We start from the raw sequence: 23,841 nt of genomic DNA, 5'->3' as shown, positions 1-23,841 counted from the left end.
AAAAAATAACTGCACTCCTCAGGACAGTTATAATTATATGACAATGCCAGCCCTTAGCCAGCAACCGCAACTCCCAGCGTTTAGCCCCCCCTGAATATACCTAAATGAAGTCCTTAGACATATTTAGCAATCAACATAAAGGGAATTCCAGGCACACCATTTCCATACATCTAGTGCATACTGATTACCCCTCTCCAGATAGGGAATAATGTCGGCCTGTTCTGATGCATCAAGACTCCCCAGAAACAAATGACTGAACATGCCTCAATGCTGCTTGTAGCATGAAACGGTTCTCCACACTGAAGATGTTTCTTTACACTACCTTCAACTGCTTTGTGGGAACCAGCATGGATCTTAGATGAGGTTTGCTAAGATCATCAACATCAGGGCAGAAAAATAAAATGTCTCCACTCCTCTTGGGAAGTTATAGACTGACAAATTCTCCCTGAGGAAAAACATAATTTATGCTTACCTGATAAATTTATTTCTCTTGTAGTGTGTTCAGTCCACGGGTCATCCATTACTTATGGGATATATTCTCCTTCCCAACAGGAAGTTGCAAGAGGATCACCCAAGCAGAGCTGCTATATAGCTCCACCCCTCACATGTCATATCCAGTCATTCGACCGAAACAAGACGAGAAAGGAGAAACTATAGGGTGCAGTGGTGACTGGAGTTTTAATTAAAATTTAGAACTGCCTCAAAAAAAGACAGGGCGGGCCGTGGACTGAACACACTAAAACAGAAATAAATTTATCAGGTAAGCATAAATTATGTTTTCTCTTGTTAAGTGTGTTCAGTCCACGGGTCATCCATTACTTATGGGATACCAATACCAAAGCTAAAGTACACGGATGATGGGAGGGACAAGGCAGGAACTTTAAACAGAAGGAACCACTGCCTGTAGAACCTTTCTCCCAAAAACAGCCTCCGAAGAAGCAAAAGTGTCAAATTTGTAAAATTTTGAAAAGGTATGAAGTGAAGACCAAGTTGCAGCCTTGCAAATCTGTTCAACAGAGGCCTCATTCTTAAAGGCCCAGGTGGAAGCCACAGCTCTAGTGGAATGAGCTGTAATTCTTTCAGGGGGCTGCTGTCCAGCAGTCTCGTAGGCTAAACGTATTATGCTACGAAGCCAAAAAGAGAGAGAGGTGGCCGAAGCCTTTTGACCTCTCCTCTGTCCAGAATAAACGACAAACAGAGAAGAAGTTTGCCGAAAATCCTTAGTTGCCTGTAAGTAGAACTTCAGGGCACGGACTACGTCCAGATTATGCAAAAGACGTTCCTTCTTTGAAGAAGGGTTAGGACATAATGATGGAACAACAATCTCCTGATTGATATTCCTATTAGAAACAACCTTAGGTAAAAATCCAGGTTTAGTACGCAAAACTACCTTGTCTGAATGAAAAATCAGATAAGGAGAATCGCAATGTAAGGCAGATAACTCAGAGACTCTTCGAGCCGAGGAAATAGCCATCAAAAACAGAACTTTCCAAGATAAAAGCTTAATATCAATGGAATGAAGGGGTTCAAACGGAACACCCTGAAGAACTTTAAGAACCAAGTTTAAGCTCCACGGAGGAGCAACAGTTTTAAACACAGGCTTAATCCTGGCCAAAGCCTGACAAAAAGCCTGAACGTCTGGATTCTCTGCCAGACGTTTGTGTAAAAGAATAGACAGAGAAGAAATCTGTCCCTTTAACGAACTAGCGGATAAACCCTTTTCTAAACCCTCTTGTAGAAAAGACAATATCCTAGGAATCCTAACCTTACTCCATGAGTAACTCTTGGATTCACGCCAATGTAAATATTTACGCCATATCTTATGTTAAATTTTTATGGTAACCGGTTTCCAAGCCTGTATCAATGTATCAATAACCGACTCCGAGAAACCACGCTTTGAGAGAATCAAGCGTTCAATCTCCATGCAGTCAGCCTCAGAGAAATTAGGCTTGGATGGTTGAAAGGACCCTGAAGTAGAAGGTCCTGCCTCAGAGGCAGAGACCATGGTGGACAGGACGACATGTCCACTAGGTCTGCATACCAGGTCCTGCGTGGCCACGCAGGCGCTATCAGAATCACCGATGCTCTCTCCTGTTTGATCCTGGCAATCAGACGAGGCAGCAACGGAAACGGTGGGAACACATAAGCCATGTTGAAAATCCAAGGGGCTGCTAGTGCATCTACCAGCACCGCTCCCGGGTCCCTGGACCTGGATCCGTAACAAGGAAGCTTGGCATTCTGGCGAGAAGCCATGAGATCCAGTTCCGGTTCGCCCCAACGAAGAATCAGTTGAGCAAATACTTCCGGGTGAAGTTCCCACTCCCCCGGGTGAAAGGTCTGGTGGCTTAGAAAGTCCGCCTCCCAGTTCTCCACGCCTGGGATGTAGATCGCTGACAGATGGCAAGAGTGAGACTCTGCCCAGCGAATTATCTTTGAGACTTCTAACATCGCTAGGGAACTCCTGGTTCCCCCTTGATGATTGATGTAAGCCACAGTCGTGATGTTGTCCGACTGAAATCTGATGAACCTCAGTGTTGCTAACTGAGGCCAAGCTAGAAGAGCATTGAATATCGCTCTTAATTCCAGAATGTTTATTGGAAGGAGTTTCTCCTCCTGAGTCCATGATCCCTGAGCCTTCAGGGAATTCCAGACTGCGCCCCAGCCTAGAAGGCTGGCATCTGTTGTTACAATCGTCCAATCTGGTCTGTGAAAAGTCATTCCCTTGGACAGATGAATCCGAGACAACCACCAGAGAAGAGAATCTCTGGTCTCCTGGTCCAGATTTAGTAAAGGGGACAGATCTGAGTAATCCCCATTCCACTGACTCAGCATGCATAATTGCAGCGATCTGAGATGCAGGCGCGCAAATGGCACTATGTCCATTGCCGCGACCATTAAGCCGATTACTTCCATGCACTGAGCTACTGATGGGCTTGGAATGGAATGAAGGACACAGCAAGCATTTAGGATTTTTGATAACCTGGACTCCGTCAAGTAAATCTTCATCTCTACAGAATCTATAAGAGTCCCTAGAAAGGGAACCCTTGTGAGTGGTAACAGAGAACTCTTTTCCATGTTCACTTTCCACCCATGCGACCTCAGAAATGCTAGAACTATCTCTGTATGAGACTTTGCATTTTGAAAACTTGACGCTTGTATCAGAATGTCGTCTAAGTACGGAGCCACCGCTATGCCTCGCGGTCTTAGTACCGCCAGAAGCGAGCCCAGAACCTTTGTAAAAATTCTCGGGGCCGTAGCTAAACCGAAGGGAAGAGCTACAAACTGGTAATGCCTGTCTAGAAAGGCAAACCTTAGGTACCGATAATGATCTTTGTGAATCGGTATGTGAAGGTAGGCATCCTTTAAGTCCACTGTGGTCATATACTGACACTCTTGGATCATGGGTAGGATGGTTCGAATAGTCTCCATTTTGAATGATGGAACTCTTAGGAATTTGTTTAAGATCTTTAGGTCCAAGATTGGTCTGAAGGTTCCCTCTTTCTTGGGAACCACAAACAGATTTGAGTAAAATCCTTGCCCTTGTTCCGTCCGCGGAACTGGGTGGATCACCCCCATTACTAGGAGGTCTTGTACACAGTGAAGAAAAGCCTCTTTCTTTACTTGGTTTGCTGATAACCTTGAAAGATGAAATCTCCCTTGTGGAGGAGAAGCTTTGAAGTCCAGAAGGTATCCCTGAGATATAATCTCCAACGCCCAGGGATCCTGGACATCTCTTGCCCAAGCCTGGGCGAAGAGAGAAAGTCTGCTCCCCACTAGATCCGTTTCCGGATAGGGGGCCCTCTCTTCATGCTGTCTTAGGGGCAGAAGTAGGCTTTCTGGCCTGCTTGCCCTTGTTCCAGGACTGGTTGCTTTTCCAACCCTGTCTGTAACGAGCAGCAGTTCCTTCCTGTTTTGGAGCGAAGGAAGTTGATGCTGCTCCTGCCTTGAAATTACGAAAGGCACGAAAACTAGACTGTTTGGCCTTTGATTTGGCCCTGTCCTGAGGAAGGGTGTGACCCTTACCTCCAGTAATGTCAGCAATAATCTCCTTCAAGCCGGGCCCGAATAAGGTTTGCCCTTTGAAAGGAATATTAAGCAATTTAGATTTAGAGGTTACATCTGCTGACCAGGATTTAAGCCATAGCGCTCTGCGCGCCTGAATGGCGAATCCGGAGTTCTTAGCCGTTAGTTTGGTTAAATGCACAACGGCATCCGAAACAAATGCATTAGCTAGCTTAAGGGCTTTAAGCTTGTTCAAAGTCTCATCCAATGGTGCTGTGTGAATAGCCTCTTCCAGAGACTCAAACCAGAAAGCCGCTGCAGCAGTGACGGGCGCAATGCATGCAAGGGGCTGTAATATAAAACCTTGTTGAACAAACATTTTCTTAAGGTAACCTTCTAATTTTTTATCCATTGGATCTGAGAAAGCACAACTATCCTCCACCGGAATAGTGGTACGCTTGGCTAAAGTAAAAACTGCTCCCTCCACCTTAGGGACCGTCTGCCATAAGTCTCGTGTGGTGGCGTCTATTGGGAACATTTTTCTAAATATCGGAGGAGGGGAAAAAGGCACACTGGGTTTATCCCACTCCTTGTTAATAATCTCTGTAAGCCTTTTAGGTATAGGAAAAATGTCAGTACACACCGGTACCGCATAGTATTTATCCAGCCTACATAATTTCTCTGGGATTGCAACCGTGTCGCAATCATTCAGAGCCGCTAATACCTCCCCTAGTAATACACGAAGGTTCTCAAGCTTAAATTTAAAATTTGAAATGTCTGAATCCGGTCTCCCTGGATCAGATCCGTCACCCACAGAATGAAGCTCTCCGTCCTCATGTTCTGCAAATTGTGACGCAGTGTCAGACATGGCCCTCATATCATCAGCGTGCTCTGTCCTTAACCCAGAGCTATCGCGCTTGCCTCTTAACTCAGGCAAATTAGATAATACTTCTTTCATAACATTAGCCATATCTTGTAAAGTGATTTGTAAGTGCCTTGATGTGCTTGGCGCCACAATCTCACGCACCTCCTGAGCGGGAGGCAAAGGTACTGACACGTGAGGAGAGTTAGGCGGCATAACTTCCCCCTCGTTGTCTGGTGATAATTTCTTTACCGGTAAAGACAGACTTTTATTTAAAGTAACATCAATACAATTGGTACACATATTTCTATTGGGCTCCACATTGGCCTTTAAACATAATGAGCAAGCAGATTCATCTGTGTCAGACATGTTTAAACAGACTAGCAATGAAGCTATCAAGCTTGGAAATTTCTTTCAATAAGTTTACAAGCAATATAAAAAACGCTGCAGCGCTTTTAAAAACACAAAAAAACTGTCACAGTTGAAATAACAACGAACTAATACAGTTATAGCAACCAATTTTAAACAGTAAATGTATGAAATTAGCAGAGGATTGCACCCATTAGCAAAAGGATGATTAACCCCTCAATACCCAAAACGGATAATCAATTTAAGATTTAACGCTTTTCTCACAGTCAAACACACTGTCACAGGTCTGCTGTGACTGATTTCCTCCCTCAAAAATGAATTTTGAAGACCCCTGAGCTCTCTGGAGACGTCCTGGATCAAAGAGGAAGAAGCAGGAAGACTGTGCTAGAATTTTAACTGCGCAACAATGTGCTAAAAAAAGGTCCCTCCCACTCATATCACAACAGTGGGAGACCTGATATAACGGTGTCTATGCAGAAATATACGTTAGCCATGTGGAAAAAAATCATGCCCAAAAAGATTTATCACCAAAGTACCTCACAAAACGAATAACATGCCAGTAAACGTTTTTTAAAAAACAACTTTCCAGTGTTATGCAAAGTTATCACTAAGCCTGCTACCAGTCGCTTCTACTGCAGTTAAGGCTCATACATTTATTTCAGTACTAACAATATTTAAAGTTAAATTCTAGTCCCTAGAAAATAACTCAACTGCGCATACATTTATCAGCCTGATACCAGTCGCTACTACTGCATTAAAGGCTGTACTTACGTCATATGGGTAACAGCAGTGTTTTCATAGTCAATTCCATTCCTAGAAAATATTTTACTGCACATACATCATTTGCGGGGGACCCCGCATGTTATTCCCTTCTCCGAAGATACCCCACTCCTCAGAATGTGCGAGAACAGCCAGTGGATCTTAGTTACGTCTGCTAAGATCATAGAAAAAATGCAGGCAGATTCTTCTTCTAAATACTGCCTGAGAGAACAAACAGCACACTCCGGTGATATTTTAAAATAATAAACTTTTGATTGAAGAATGTTACTCCTATCTCCTCTCACAACCTCCTTTGTTGAGACTTGCAAGAGAATGACTGGGTATGACATGTGAGGGGTGGAGCTATATAGCAGCTCTGCTTGGGTGATCCTCTTGCAACTTCCTGTTGGGAAGGAGAATATATCCCATAAGTAATGGATGACCCGTGGACTGAACACACTTAACAAGAGAAATAGTATTCACTGGCACAATTTTAAAATAAAAAACTTCTTGATCGAAGAATCTAAACTAACACCTCACTTTACCTCTTCCTATCACTAACACAGGCAAAGAGAATGACTGGAGTGGGAGGGAAGGGAGGAGCTAAATATACAGCTCTGCTGTGGTGCTCTTTGCCACTTCCTGCTGACCAGGAGGCGTAATCCCATAAGTAAGGATGGAATCCGTGGACTCGTCATATCTTGTAAAAGAAATCAGGATGAATCAACACGTTCCGGGGATAGATATTGGCAACCAAACACATAAATTGGCTATTTTCACAGATGACTTGCTACTAACAATGACTAATCCACTTGATTCCCTTCAGGTAGCCCTCTCTATACTCTCAGGTTATGGATGCATATCCAATTTTTTCGGTAAACATGACTAAATCTGAATATCTCCCCATTAACTTAACTCAATCCACCCTTGACACATTAAAATCAAATTGCACCCTCAGATCTCAAACTAAATATCTAAAATACCTTGGCATAGTTCTAACTCCAGACAAAGGTGACCTTCACAAATATAATTATGGAAACCTAATTACAGAATTACAGACCTTCACCTCTTCTTCCTGGTTTTCAAAAAATATCTCCTGGCTAGGAAGGATCCATGCGGCAAAAATGATTCTATTACCAAAAGCCCTTTATGTTCTTCAAACGGTCCCAATTCTGGGCATCCTTAGAGACCTAAACATACTACAAAAAATCATAAATGGTTATATCTGGCGGCAAAGACCCCCATGCATTACACATTAAAAACAAATTGCACCCTCAGACCTCAAACTAAATATCTAAAATACCTTGGCATATTTCTAACTCCAGACAAAGGTGACCTTTCCAAATATAATTATGGAAACCAAATTACAGAATTCCAGACCTTCACCTCTTCTTCCTGGTTGCCAAAAAATATCTCCTGGCTAGGCAGGATCCATGCGGCAAAAATGATTCTATTACCAAAAGCCCTTTATGTTCTTCAAACGGTCTTAATTCTGGGCATCCTTAGAGAACTAGAAATACTACAAAAAATCATAAATGGTTATATCAGGCGGCGAAGACCCCCATGCATTACTAAAAACACTCTTTACAAACTCCCTAAAGAGGGAGGTTTAGGAGTTCTGCATCTTTGCTCCTACAAATTGGCAATATCTTTACAGAGAATATCGGACTGGTGCAAATCTGAAGGGCCAAATTCAAAAAGATGGATTCAAACCGATTTATCATTCTCCAAAAATGTAAGTAGATTAAGCTGGAACCCGACGTTTCTTAATAGCCACTTTGTCTCCTCTTCCGCTATAACCAACGAAATGTGGTCAGACTGAAGATTAATCCGTAAGTCATATAATAAAATTTCCACTAAATACTCCCCTCTTACCAAATCCTATTTAGCCCAGAATTTACACCGGGCCTACATTTAGACGATACAAATTCCCAAGAGCTTATGGACTCGCTTCCAATACATCTACTAACAGAAGGTAGTAACATTAAACCTAAATGCTTGACTCCTATAAGCACCCTTTCCTTTCCTCCTGGTTCAGACCATCAAATCAGACACTACATAATTACTCAGAGACATAAAAAAGAACTTTTGAGACCTCTAACAACGTTTGAACAGTTATGCATCACTAAGGAGAATACTACTAAAGTTGTCTCCAACCTTTATAAAATTAAACCAATATAAAAATTATGCTGAGGTGGTATCTAACACCAGCCAAATTAAAACATATCTACAAAAACACTTCAAGTTCATGCTGGAGAGGATGCCAGCAGGAAGATCACATTTCCCCCATCTGGTGGGAGTGTGCTTACATAAAACCTTTCTGGCCGGATATATTTAACCGCATTATTAAAACACATTATTAAAACACTGGGCTCACAACTCACCCATCATTATTTGCACGGCCTTACGGGTCACCTCACTTGAGACTATAATCACCTACATGCTCTGCCAGCGTTAAGAAGTGTTAATTACCTTCTCAGAGATTATTTCTCACTTGACATTGTTAATAGTAACCCACCATTAGCTCATTCCCCATCTATTGTCTACCCAATAATATCACCTGTAAAATAAGAAAGCACCTATTCTAAATTCTTCTCAATGCAGCCAACCAACGTATCCCCAAACTCTGGAAATCCTTGCAAAGTCCCTCTATCTCAGAATGGAAAAACCTAGTAAACAAAAATTTTATGTTAGAAAGGTTTTACTACCTCAAACTAGGCCAACTATCATGACATCCAATTTCTTTGGGATTCCTTTCTCTATGGGGAGGCTAAATCAAATAACGAAAATCATACAAGTTGCAATAATTCCTAAAACTAATCTGATAAATTGAGTACTACAGTATATAAGCATATTTTTCTTTCAGTTATGTTTCTCTTATTGTTTTCCTTGTTTAGGTTTGTTTTCCTGTTTAATGTTAACATGACATTTTTGGACTATTGACTTCAAGTGTTTCTAGCCCTTGGTACGATTTGGGCGAGTATTAATGTTTATGTGTATCAACCTTGCAACCTTACTTATATGATAAAAAAGGCATGTGTCCTTCACTCTTCTATATATCACATTTGTTATTCACGGACCTAAGAAAGACTTAGCCCCATGTGAAGAATGTATTCCACTAAAGGCTGCTCAAGGACTTTGAAGAGACTATGCCTGAAATCTACCTATTGTATGTTACAATTGCACAAACCTTGTACCAATACTCCTCAGTTTTGTAATATTGGAAAATCTTTTCAAATAAAAAGAACATTATAAAAAAAACAAAAAACAGCACCTATATACCCACAAAGGCTGGGGCACTCACCACCTCGTATGACCCAGGCCAAACAGAGAAACCGCTTCTTCTCCGTTAAACCGCACGGTCAGGAAAGGGGAAATCAGTGTAACCACACCCGGTCACATGTTGCGCAATGCAGGACCGCCCCTGCTATAAGGAAAAAAGCTTGCCAAGCCATTCAGGCTACGCAGCTTCCAAAAACGAAAGGGAAACCTGTACATTCCAACAGCTGCCTGAGCCTCATCTCACACATGTCGCAGCACAATCATAATGAAATAAAATTATGTGATTAATCCCCCCTGTTCAATAATCCCCCTCTGGAGATATTAACACTTGATTCCATAAAAATAAAAGGAGCCACACTGTGACCCTATCTTCTTGCGTTATCATATGTGTATAAAAAAATAAAACAATCTTACCGGAATCTATGCCGGGGACCAGAAACACAGCCTCTGAAGTTTGACAGTCTTGTAGCATCGCTCCTGACATGGACTTGAGTGATGGAAGCAGGCAGTGAAACTCGTCAACACTGATTGCTTAGGAGCTGTTAATACGAGTCTGGATGGGCTCGCAGAAAGACTCTCCCTGCATCTCCATTCGTCAATGCTCTCACTGAGAGGCTGGCAACACTACTTAAAACTCCAGTCCCGTTTCGAAAGGGTAGATATCCTTCATATGGAACTACTTCAAATCTTCTGACACTTCTCTGCTAACCTCCTGTGACGAAAGGCAAAGAATGACTGGGATATGAGGGAAGTAGGGGGAGTATTTAAGCCTTTGGCTGGGGTGTCTTTGCCTCCTCCTAGTGGCCAGGTTCAGTATTTCCCAACAGTAAGGAATGATGCCATGGACTCTCCTCATATTTAGAAGGAAAAGGAGTTTAAAACTTCTGTCTAAAGAGTATGGCTGCATCTCCCCGGCAAGGCCTCTGTGGGCTGAAAAAATCTGCTCCTACAGAAGGAGCTAATGAAAGAATGAGCTGCAAGGCCGCCATCAGGGGGTTAATAGGGTGACTCCTGTCAGGGCCTACTGGGCCCCATGAGGCAAGCACAACTATTATTTAGAAAAAAAAAATATTTGCTTTTAAACGCGTGGGAAATGTCATTGCAAGGAGTAAAGCGCATTAGCATTTAAGAGGATTTCTGAGTGTGCATTAAACCACTATGCACAGTGTGAGACAGACTTGGCACTTCAGTTTGTACAGTGTGTGCCATAGTCAGGCGGAAGATCACTTTTATTTGCAGAGTAGGTAGGACTTACTTTGTAAATGTTTTTTATTTATTTGTGCAATTTCAGTTTGTAACTTCAGTGTAGTAGTTGTGTGGTGGGGCCAGGGGTCCATAAAAACAAATTCTTTACCAATATTCAGCAGTGTATTTTTGATTATTTGACAATGCTATAGAAATTCTTTATTTAAAACCATGCAGAAATGTTTCCTCCTCAATAAACAAATGGTAGGTGCCCTTTTGGCAGATATGATTTTTTTTTATTAAAAAATGATTTTTTTTTTTAAATTTAGATGCCTGATGAAACGGTGTAGACCGTGAAACGCGTTGCATATGTTTGTGCACAACACAGCATAAACTGTTGTTTTTAAATTGTTTTTATTGTGTATTAAATCTTTTTTAATTACACACCTCATTGCTGAGTGCATTATTCTACACTACCTGTGGACCTCGCTCCTCCAGGGATTCCTGATTCTGCCTTGTACAGCTAGTTGGTCTGCTGTGAAAACCAGCCTGTCCCTATTGGCACACTGGAGTGCCGCTACAGAATGTGAGTACCCTGTACTTGTCTATACTCTCCTCTTGCTGGTTATCAATTCACACATTCGGCGCCTCTCTCCTTGTTTTGTTTTTGAATTCTGAATCACCAACATTTTCTACGGAAGTGGTTTCGACCTTACAGATAAATGTTTGCTAATTACTTAAAAGTCTTAAGTCTGTAAATTAACTTAAAGGGATACTGAGCCCAACTTGTTTCTTTCATTATTCAGATAGAGCATGCAATTTTAAGCAACTTTCTAATTTACTCCTATTATCAATATTTCTTCATTCTCTTGGTATCTTTATTGGAAAAAGCAGGAATGTAAAGCTTAAGAGCCAGCCCATTTTTGGTTCAGAACCTGGGTTATGTTGCTTATTGGTTTGCTAAATGTAGCCACGAATAAGCAAGCGCTATCCAGGGTGCTTAACCTAAAATGGGCGGGCTCCTAAGCCTTAAATTCCTGCTTTTTAAATAAAGATAGCAAGATAAAGAAAAATAGTAGGAGTAAATTGGCAAGTTGCTTAAAATTGCATGCTCTATCTGAATCATGAAGAAAACATTTGGGTTTAGTATCCCTTTAAGCATTCACTGAAGACTCGAAACAAGTTTTATAGTACACATTAAATATTAATGTAAGCTCTCAAAGCAATATATTGTGGATTGTTAAAAAAAATGCAGTGTGCTCAATGTTTAAAAAAACTAAATTTATGCTTACATGACAAGTTAATTTATTTCATTGTGGTGAGAGTTCACTAGACATAACATATGGGATAAAACTCAACTAGGAGGCAGGCAAAATTACCCTCCCACTTCCCTGTTCCCCTCAGTCCAATGCATAGCCAAGCAAAGAAGAAATGTTCTTCTTCCTTGTAAACTCTACAATTTAATTGTGTTAACCAACAACTGCTAAGGTAACTGCAGTCGCCTGCAGACCTTCATGTTTACTTGAAAAGAGAACAAACAAGGCAGAAGATGGGCTAAAATGTGTAATAGTCTGAAGAAAAAACTAACATGCTAACCCTGTCCTGATTGAGCAAAAAAGACTCCCTGTAACAATCTTTTAAGGTAGGACACAAGGAAAGGACAACTATCTCCTGATTAGTAGTCAGGTAATTTATCAACAAACTGAAATTATTTTCTGTGTGTCATATAGGTAACATTGTGCTCACTCCCATGGAGTTATTTATGAGTCAGTACTGATTGGCAAAAATGCAAGTCTGTCAAAAGAACTGAAATAAGGGGGCAGTCTGCTGAGGCTTAGATACAAGGTAATTACAGAAGTAAAAAGTGTATTAATATAACAGTGTTGGTTATACAAAACTGGGGAATGGGTGATCAAGGGATTATCTATCTTTTTAAACAATAAAAAAAATTGGTGTAGACTGTCCCTTTAAGTCTGGATCAGGGCACACCTGTCTGCTGCAAAGAGTATGCAGACTTATCAGACTGTTTAAGCTTTATAAAAAATTGCTAGGTTTACAGGAGTACCTGAAAGAAGCTGGTCTATACTATACAGACTGTATAAAAAATTGCATCTAAACCAGGAAGAAAAGAATAATTCCTTGAAAAAGAAGTGTGGGATTTCACTCCTAGGAAACCCTGTCCATAGACCAAGATTTTAACTGCAAGGGTCTTCTTGCAAGGACAGCCAACGCTTAGTTCCTTAAAAATACATAGCCTGGGGGTGGATTCAAACTTACAACCTTCAGCTTACAAGCCAGGCGTGCTAACCACCAAAGTACAGAAACGCACCATGTTGTTTTTTTGTGTGCAATTGCTGATTCAAATAGTGTCAGGTGGTCCTGAGATTAATCCAGAGAAATTTCTCAGTAACCACTTTGATTAAGAACCACACCAAAATGGGACTGTGTCGGTCACTCCAACTACACTGGAAGCTGGTTTAAATGAAAAAAAAGACAATAATGATTGTACCTGCTAAGAAACCTGTGGGCTGTGCGAGTGTTAAAATAAAGTAAAAAAAAATCTTACCTGAAAAACAGCCAGCCAATCTACTGACTTACCCAGCTGTAGAAACACACTTCTTTTTAAAAATACTTACCATTTTGTTACGGTAAACAGATCGCCGATCCTCTGCCCACATCTCCAACCGTATTGAGCAGATGGATGACGAAGCCAGCTTCCTCCAATCGTTGCGTTCCCCTTTTTGTGTCCAGCTCCTGGGGCACACAACGATTAGAGGAAGCTGGATTCGTCATCGATATGGTAAATACAGTCGGAGATGCGGGCGGAGGATCAGTGGTCTGTTTACCGTAACAAAATGGTAAGTATTTTAAAAAAGAAGCATGTTTGTAAAGTTTAATGAATTAACCCTTTCACTACCGGGACATCCAGACAAAAACTTGCCCAAAATACCAGAGCATTTTTCGAATTTTTGCTATCACTCGATTTAAACAGAAATAGAGCCTTGTTTTTCTTTTTATTTACCTATCAAATATATATATATATATATATTTTTTTTTAGTAGACAACCCAAGGTATTGATCTACGCCCATTTTGGAATATTTCATGCCACCATTTCACTGCCAAATGCCATAAAATAAAACAAAATTGGTACTTTTTCACAAACTTTGGGTTTCCTACAGATATTATTTACATACTGCTTGTGCAATCATGGCACAAATGTTTGTAAAAGTTTCTTTGAGATGCCCTTTGTTCAGAAATAGCAGACATATATGGCTTTGCCATTGCTTTTTGGTAATTAGAAGGCTGCTAATTGCAGCTGCGCACCACACTTCTATAATTCCCTGCAGTGAAGGGGTTAATCACGTAGCTTACCTGACACTCCCCACCCCCTGATCCCTCCCTAACAGCTATATTCCCTCCCTTACCCCCATCTTAAATAGTGGCAGACAGTCTGCCAAAAAAAAAAAAAAAACATTTTTTTTTAATTATACATTTTTTAATTTGTTTCCTAAGTGTAGGATTGCCCTAACCCTCAAACATCTCAGATCCCCCCTAAAAAAACAAAACAACAACTATCTAAACCTCCTCTGCCCTAACTATTGCCGCCATCTTAGGTACTGGCAGCTATCTGTCAGTACCTGAAACTTTTTTTATATATATATATTTTTAACTGTTCCATAGCGTAGTGTCCCCCCACCCGCGATCTTTATTTTATAGGGTCCCCCACACCCCCTTTTCCTTAGTGTAGCTGCCCCATCCCTGCCTTTACATTTAAAAAATAATCCTAGCATAGAGCCCCTCCTACAATAACTTTAAGACTGAGGGGAACAAGGAAGTGGTGAAATTAAAAGCTTTTGGTGTGTGGGGTAATTTTGCCTGCCTCCTAGTGGAGTGGAGTTTAATCCCATATGTTACTGCTTATAGACACTCGCCACCTTATGAAAGGAAAATAAATAAATACATTTCCTCTAATAACCTGTCCAGAGGAATACTCCAAAAAAATGAAAACAACAGACATATAAAAATGGGCTTTACACCTTTTGAGCAGGTGAATTAGTATGTTTTTGCAAAAGTGAAGAGAGAGTAAGACTGTGTCAGTATGCTGTTTAGAGTCATTTCATAAACAGTATGCCTGCTTCTCCTATATTTTAAATCTGAAAACTGAAGTTTTCCAAGGCTGGGGTGCATTTAGTAGACTTCAGAAACTTGACCCTGATACAAGTTGCACAGTGCTTGATATGTGGAGTACTGGCTACAAAAAAAGATATGTAAACCAGAGGCATCAGAAGAAATGAGCTTCACGGTGGTGGTGAGAGAGAGCCCAGCCCTTTTTAAACAGGTGTTGTGAGATGAGGCATTCATTCTAAGCTTAATGAAATTATTAGTTTGAAAATGTTATGTGCTGGAAGTGGCTACTATAAATATTTTTTTCACAAATAACACTAAATGCTTAAAGAAAATTATGACTGTCTTCACCGTCACATACAAAGACATGTAATCATGGGTGTTCTCCTCTGCCGAGTCACATAGGGATGTGTTCAGGATGCCAAAATCTGTTACATTTTGCCACTCAACAGAAGACCAAGTAGGAAGATCTCGTAACAAAAAATATCTCCAGAGCAGACGGTCTTGGACCATTAGATACCAATGATGGCTTGTCATTCCAAGCTGGCATAGATCTTTTGGTGATAGAAATGACATAATATAGAGTTGGAGATCAACCTGAAACACAGGAAATAAAATAGAATTGCCTGTCAGTTACAGAAGTGTGTTCTTACTATACAGGGAGTGCAGAATTATTAGGCAAGTTGTATTTTTGAGGATTAATTTTATTATTGAACAACAACCATGTTCTCAATGAACCCAAAAAACTCATTAATATCAAAGCTGAATATTTTTGGAAGTAGTTTTTAGTTTGTTTTTAGTTTTAGCTATTTTAGGGGGATATCTGTGTGTGCAGGTGACTATTACTGTGCATAATTATTAGGCAACTTAACAAAAAACAAATACAGGGAGTGCAGAATTATTAGGCAAATGAGTATTTTGACCACATCATCCTCTTTATGCATGTTGTCTTACTCCAAGCTGTATAGGCTCGAAAGCCTACTACCAATTAAGCATATTAGGTGATGTGCATCTCTGTAATGAGAAGGGGTGTGGTCTAATGACATCAACACCCTATATCAGGTGTGCATAATTATTAGGCAACTTCCTTTCCTTTGGCAAAATGGGTCAAAAGAAGGACTTGACAGTCTCAGAAAAGTCAAAAATAGTGAGATATATTGCAGAGGGATGCAGCACTCTTAAAATTGCAAAGCTTCTGAAGCGTGATCATCGAACAATCAAGTGTTTCATTCAAAATAGTCAACAGGGTCGCAAGAAGCGTGTGGAAAAACCAAGGCGCAAAATAACTGCCCATGAACTGAGAAAAGTCAAGCGTGCAGCTGCCAAGATGCCACTTGCCACCAGTTTGGCCATATATCAGAGCTGCAACATCACTGGAGTGCCCAAAAGCACAAGGTGTGCAATACTCAGAGACATGGCCAAGGTAAGAAAGGCTGAAAGACGACCACCACTGAACAAGACACACAAGCTGAAACGTCAAGACTGGGCCAAGAAATATCTCAAGACTGATTTTTCTAAGGTTTTATGGACTGATGAAATGAGAGTGAGTCTTGATGGGCCAGATGGATGGGCCCGTGGCTGGATTGGTAAAGGGCAGAGAGCTCCAGTCCGACTCAGACGCCAGCAAGGTGGAGGTGGAGTACTGGTTTGGGCTGGTATCATCAAAGATGAGCTTGTGGGGCCTTTTCGGGTTGAGGATGGAGTCAAGCTCAACTCCCAGTCCTACTGCCAGTTTCTGGAAGACACCTTCTTCAAGCAGTGGTACAGGAAGAAGTCTGCATCCTTCAAGAAAAACATGATTTTCATGCAGGACAATGCTCCATCACACGCGTCCAAGTACTCCACAGCGTGGCTGGCAAGAAAGGGTATAAAAGAAGAAAATCTAATGACATGGCCTCCTTGTTCACCTGATCTGAACCCCATTGAGAACCTGTGGCCCATCATCAAATGTGAGATTTACAAGGAGGGAAAACAGTACACCTCTCTGAACAGTGTCTGGGAGGCTGTGGTTGCTGCTGCACGCAATGTTGATGGTGAACAGATCAAAACACTGACAGAATCCACGGATGGCAGGCTTTTGAGTGTCCTTGCAAAGAAAGGTGGCTATATTGGTCACTGATTTGTTTTTGTTTTGTTTTTGAATGTCAGAAATGTATATTTGTGAATGTTGAGATGTTATATTGGTTTCAATGGTAAAAATAAATAATTGAAATGGGTATATACTTTTCTCAGTTCATGGGCAGTTATTTTGCGCCTTGGTTTTTCCACACGCTTCTTGCGACCCTGTTGACTATTTTGAATGAAACGCTTGATTGTTCGATGATCACGCTTCAGAAGCTTTGCAATTTTAAGAGTGCTGCATCCCTCTGCAAGATATCTCACTATTTTTTACTTTTCTGAGACTGTCAAGTCCTTCTTTTGACCCATTTTGCCAAAGGAAAGGAAGTTGCCTAATAATTATGCACACCTGATATAGGGTGTTGATGTCATTAGACCACACCCCTTCTCATTACAGAGATGCACATCACCTAATATGCTTAATTGGTAGTAGGCTTTCGAGCCTATACAGCTTGGAGTAAGACAACATGCATAAAGAGGATGATGTGGTCAAAATACTCATTTGCCTAATAATTCTGCACTCCCTGTATATAAACAATAGCAAATATTTAAACTTTAAGGTATTAATTGTAGAAATGGAACATTCTCAAAAACCATATTTTTGACAACTTCCCTTAGTTGTCTCTTACTCCTTGTAATGTCACCTTATCTTTTAGCTGAAAGCCCTGGATGGTTTCTATACTATAGTCTCCTGATTCTCCAACATTAAAAGTGATTTTACAGCCATACAGAAATATAGTCTAAAGAAGCCTACAGCACCATTACATTAGCATGAGGAAGTCCATGTTTAAAACAGATTCTAGTTGTAAAAAGGTGAGGCACTGTACAGCTCATTATTATAATCAGCAGCATTTCAATGACCAGAATCCCTTGCTTCCATGGACACAATCTGCTAGATTACGAGTTTTTGTCGGTAAGGCTTGCGGTGCTAACAAATATTTTTTTCTCACCGCTCACTTAAGACAACGCTGGTACTACAGGTTTTTTTAAACCCGGCGTTAGCCACAAAAAAAGTGAGCGTAGAGAAAAATTTAGCTCCACATCTCACCTCAATACCAGCGTTGCTTACGGTAGCGGTGAGCTGCTAAAACGTGCTCATGCACGATTTCCCCATAGGAATCAATGGAGCAGAATCGGCTGGAAAAAAACCTAACAACTGCAAAAAAGCAGCGTAAAGCTCCTAACGCAGCCCCATTGATTCCTATGGGGAAAATACATTTATGTCTACACCTAACACCCTAACATGAACCCCGAGTCTAAACACCCCTAATCTTACATTTATTAACCCCTAATCTGCCGACATCGCCGACACCTGCATTATATTATTAACCCCTAATCTGCCGCTCCGGAGACCGCCGCCACCTACATTATACTTATGAACCCCTAATCTGCTGCCCCAACATTGCCGACACCTACATACTATTTATTAACCCCTAATCTGCCGCCCCCAATGTCACCGCAACTATATTAAATGTATTGACCCCTAATCTGCCGCCGCCAACGTCACCGCCACTATAATAAAGTTATTTACCCCTAAACCTAAGTCTAACCCTAACCCCCCCTAACTTAAATATAATTTAAATAAAACAAAATAAAATTACTACAATTAAATAAATTATTCCTATTTAAAACTAAATACTTACCTATAAAATAAACCCTAAGATAGCTACAATATAACTAATAGTTACATTGTAGCTAGCTTAGGGTTTATATTTATTTTACAGGCAAGTTTGTATTTATTTTAACTAGGTACAATAGTTATTAAATAGTTATTAACTATTTAATAACTACCTAGCTAAAATAAAGACAAAAGTATCTGTAAAATAAATCCTAACCTAAGTTACAATTACACCTAACACTACACTATAATTAAATTAATTACCTAAACTAACTACAATTAACTACAATTAAATAAAGTACAGGGAAAAAAAACACTAAATTACAGAAAAAAAGCCCCCAAAATAATAAAAATCCCTACCCTATACTAAATTACAAATAGCCCTTAAAAGGGCTTTTTGCGGGGCATTGCCCCAAAGTAATCAGCTCTATTACCTGAAAAGAAAAGTACAATACCCCCCCAACATTAAAACCCACCACCCACACACCCAACCCTACTCTAAAACCCACCCAATCCCCCCTTAATAAAACCTAACACTAACCCCTTGAAGATCTCCCTGCCTTGAGACGTCTTCACCCAGCCGGGCACAAGTGGTCCTCCAGAGGGTCCGAAGTCTTCATCCGATCCGGGCAGAAGAGGACCTCGAGACGGGCAGAAGTCTTCATCCAGGCGGCATCTTCTATCTTCATCCATCCGGAGCGGAGCGGGTCCATCTTCAAGCCAGCCGATGCGGAGCATCCTCTTCTTCCGGCGACCCTTGAATTCCGATTGGCTGATAGGATTCTATCAGCCAATCGGAATTAAGGTAGGAAAAATCCTATTGGCTCATCCAATCGGCCAATAGAATTGAAGTTCAATCTTATTTGCTGATCCAATCAGCCAATAGGATTGAGCTTGCATTCTATAGGCTGTTCCAATCAGCCAATAGAATGCAAGCTCAATTCTATTGGCTGATTGCATCAGCCAATAGGATTTTTCCTACCTTAATTTCCGATTGGCTGATAGAATCCTATCAGCCAATCGGAATTCAAGGGACGCCATCTTGAATAACGTAATTTAAAGGAACCTTCATTCGTCGGGAGAAGAGGATGCTCCGCGTCGGCTGGCTTGAAGATGGACCCGCTCCGGATGGATGAAGATAGAAGATGCCACCTAGATGAAGACAAAGCACAAAACCATATGGATTGAATGATAACAACAATTATAATGTATACTTATAAAGTAATAAATAACAAAACAACAGAATACCATAAGGTCAAGAAGTATACTATGAAGTACAACATACAATGATATACAATAAGATTCAATTTTTACATTATAATAAAGATACAAATATCTTTCTGATAAGGATTTTATTCACTCTCAAAAATTCCAATAATAGGATTAAAAGAGTAATGATGTTTTCAATTTAAGAATTCGCTTCAGTTCACTAGATTAAGGTGATTATAATCCACATATACCAATCACTTACATCACTTATATTTAAATATATATACAATTATTAATTTATTTATTTATTTATTTTTCTACAAGTTTAGCACAATTCTAGTATGATTACACAGATTTTCACTTTCACAAGCAATAGGATATCCTAGCACAGGATTACTACTGCTGACATGTTTTAAAATGATATCACTCTATTTACACTATTTTATTAGATGTATAATAAAATGACACTCAACACAGTAATTTACTTTTATAATAGCACTGTCAACTAGTGAAATTAATAGGAATATCTTAACAAGGTTATCACATTTTATCCCCTCACCCTTCAATATCTAAAGGCACATATCATCACTTATACAATGCACATTCAATCCTAGCATAATCCCTTTTTCACAGATTTTGCTTCTAATATTTAAGTGACACTAACACTAAGGCACTAGAACACTAAGTCAGCCTAATTTAAATTGAATGAATGTCCTTAATAAAATTAATTTATTTTGTTATTCATGTAATAATGTTATAATTAACACAATATAGTCAATATGTGTGGTTTTCTTGTTTGTTTCTTTTTCTTGTATTTCTTTCTTCTTGAAAATTCTGTTAAGGCATAGCCCTTACAAACAATAGCGATTCAGTAGGCAGTTAGTAGCTACTATACCATAAGATAATAGCAACATAATGCAGGACAATATTTTCATTATTCTGCAACTGAATGATATGTGTAAATAAAAGGTTATTTATCAATAAAATCAAGGTGAATTCCGATGTATACTTTAATTACAAGTACATCTATTCAATCCGATATATAACTATACACTCCTGTATCATGTAACATACCGAAGGGCTAATGCATAATATCAATAGTACTGCATTACAAGCCGTGACTGACACTCAGCTGATCCAATAATCCTACAAACACTCCTACCCAATTGAAACAGTGGGTGTGTTTAGACAGGCAATTTAAACTTGTTCGTTTGCCGCCTCGCGTAACCCCCTCTGAGGAAGCGTATGGGAAACGCAGCGTCAGGGGTTCCCTATTTTTAAACTTGCTCTCCAAATAATGTTAAAATAGAAAATTTATGTAGTTATAGTTAATGGTGGTATACAGTTCAGCAATTTGTAACGGATGATATTCCGAGCTATCGCAAGTGTCAATTCAGTGTTATTTAGTAGCTATAGGAACCATTGTGATATACATTAGCAAGACAGTAGCGGTAATATAAAGGTAACAAGGACTACGTAATTAACACCTTGCAAAGCCAAGTAGCTAACTCAATGATAAATATAGCAGCAGCAATATTGGTCATTTCTGCAAATATTTAAACACCCGTACTCAAAGTAGTATAAACAAAAGTTTTCACTCAGTGTGGTAATGTCTTTCAAAATCCTACGGTATTAACAGGTAATCCATCCACTGTTTATCAACAGAGGAAACCACAGTATACTTAGATCAAAATGGGTAACAGTTGGCACTATTTGCAAATCAACACTAAAAGTATTTTTTAGTAGATTTCTGGTAATAATAGGTAACAAGGACATTGCTATATATTTGACACCCGATATTCAACTAAGTAACTACAAATGATTTAACTCAGTGTGGTAACGTCTTTCAAAATCCTACGGTATTAATAGGCAACTCACTCTCTGTTTATAAACAGAGAATACTAGAGTATACTTAGATCTAAACGGATACCAATTAGTACTATTTGCAAACTAACACTATAAGTACTTTCCAGTACGTTTCAGGTAATATAGAGGTAATAGGGATACCGCTATATATCAAGTATTACCAGCAAACAAAACCGTAAGAAGTACTGGTTATAATAGATAACAGTCTATTTATACTGTTACTCAACCAAGATATTGCCATTAATAGGTAACATCACGTGATAAAATTCTCAAGTAGTACTGTCAATAACAAAGACATACATACTGCCTAGATGGATATTCTATAGATACTGACAATAAATGGCACTTAAAAGGTAGCTTCGATAATACAAGGTAAATACTGTCCAAATATTTCAATTGGGCAACACCAATGGTTTCACTAGTGTTTACTCAATATAAAGGTGTATAACATACATACTTAAGTATCTATACCCCCCGGTGTAAGATATAACCCCTCTCAGTGTCTACTCAATACTTCTTAGCTGGATATCATCCTGGGAATAGAGGTATATCAAATACCTGGGTTAAGCAAATTTAATTGCTAAATAGACACAATAAGACTAAACAAAGTTGTTATTTCAAGCAAGCCATTAAGAAGGCTGTGAGAATTTTCTAACAACATTGTGAAAATTATAATTCCACAAGGTGAACAACATACATATTTAAGTATCTATACCCCCAGTTGAAGATATAACCCCTCACAGTGTTTACTTATTATTTCTCAGCTGAATATCATCCTGAGAACAGAAATATATCAAATACCTGGGTTAAGCAAACTTAATTGCTAAATAGACACAAAAAGATCAAACAAAGTTGTTATTTCAAGCAAGCCATTAAGATGGCTATGAGAATTTTCTAGCAACATTGAGAAAATTATAATTTCACAAAAGTGTTTGCTCCCCACACCACCATGTAACTAAAAGTGACACTCAACATTAAGGAGATGTGTTTTTAACATTGAGCGAAGGCAGCAGATGTCAGTGAAATCTAGCTGTCATTTTTTAGATTGACATAATAAAAGTTAAATTTTAACATTTCTTTTGTCTACTGTGGTGATCTAATAAGATAATCTAATGTTTCCTAATAGTGCATAGAAGCATACCTTTTTGGACTCGGTTCACACACTTGTGACCTCAGTCTTCCTTCAGAATTGTTAATTTTATGCTTACGCACTGCTCCTAAATGAAGACCCATTCATTTAAGTAATACTTTAAATCAAGGTCTCAAAGGAGAATCCTAAAATATATATTACAACACAGTAAATGAATTGAAGTAATTTTGGGTAAATTGTTTCTCCATTTTTCCTAATGAAGACTTCTGCCCGTCTGGAGGTCCTCTTCTGCCCGGATCGGATGAAGACTATGGACCCTCTGGAGGACCACTTGTGCCCGGCTGGGTGAAGACGTCTCAAGTTAGGGTGATCTTCAAGGGGTTAGTGTTAGGTTTTATTAAGGGGGGATTGGGTGGGTTTTAGAGTAGGGTTGGGTGTGTGGGTGGTGGGTTTTAATGTTGGGGGGGGTATTGTATTTTTTTTTTACAGGTAACAGAGCTAATTACTTTGGGGCAATGCCCCGCAAAAAGCCCTTTTAAGGGCTATTTGTAATTAAGTATAGGGTAGGGATTTTTATTATTTGGGGGGTCTTTTTTATTTTATTAGGGGGATTAGATTAGGTGTAATTAGTTTAAAATTCTTGTAATTATTTTATTTTTTTCTGTAATTTAGTGTTTGTTTTTTTTCGTACTTTAGTTTATTTTTTTTAAATTGTTATTAATTGCATTTAGTTTAGGAAATTATTTTAATTATAGTGTAGTGTTAGGTGCAATTGTAACTTAGGTTAGGTTTTATTTTACAGGTACTTTTGTCTTTATTTTAGCTAGGTAGTTATTAAATAGTTAATAACTATTTAATAACTATTGTACCTAGTTAAAATAAATACAAAGTTGCCTGTAAAATAAAAAAAAAAAAAACCTAAGATAGATACAATGTAACTATTAGTTATATTGTAGCTAGCTTAGGGTTTATTTTATAGGTAAGTATTTAGTTTTAAATAGGAATCATTTATTTAATTGTAGTTATTTTATTTAGATTTATTTAAATTATATTTAAGTTAGGGGGTGTTAGGGTTAGTGTTAGACTTAGGTTTAGGGGTTAATACATTTAATATAGTGGCGGTGACGTTGGGGGCAGCAGATTAGGGGTTAATAAATTTAGGTAGGTGTCGGCGATGTTAGGGACGGCAGATTAGGGGTTAATAAAATTGAACTAGTGTTTGCGAGGAGGAGTGCAGCGGTTTAGGGGTTAATATATTTATTGAAGTGTCGGCGATGTCCGGTCAGCAGATTAGGGGTTAAAAAATGTATTTAAGTGTTTGCGATGTGGGGGGGGGGCCTCGGTTTAGGGGTTAA

The 23,841-nt window shown here is 39.3% G+C and overlaps 1 protein-coding gene across 1 annotated transcript in view; it reads right to left on the bottom strand.

The window, feature by feature from the left end:
• LOC128648522 (F-box only protein 4-like) overlaps positions 1-23,841 on the bottom strand; it is a 200,549-nt gene that overhangs the window by 154,822 nt on the left and 21,886 nt on the right. Inside the window, exon 2 of the mRNA XM_053701241.1 lies at positions 14,947-15,182. Within this exon, the coding sequence (XP_053557216.1) occupies positions 14,947-15,182 (236 nt within the window). The remainder of the gene's footprint in view (positions 1-14,946; positions 15,183-23,841) is intronic.

This window comes from Bombina bombina, chromosome 2 (assembly GCF_027579735.1).
Source record: "Bombina bombina isolate aBomBom1 chromosome 2, aBomBom1.pri, whole genome shotgun sequence".
Taxonomy (NCBI): Eukaryota; Metazoa; Chordata; class Amphibia; order Anura; family Bombinatoridae; genus Bombina; species Bombina bombina.
This window is presented reverse-complemented; position numbering and strand designations above follow the sequence as displayed.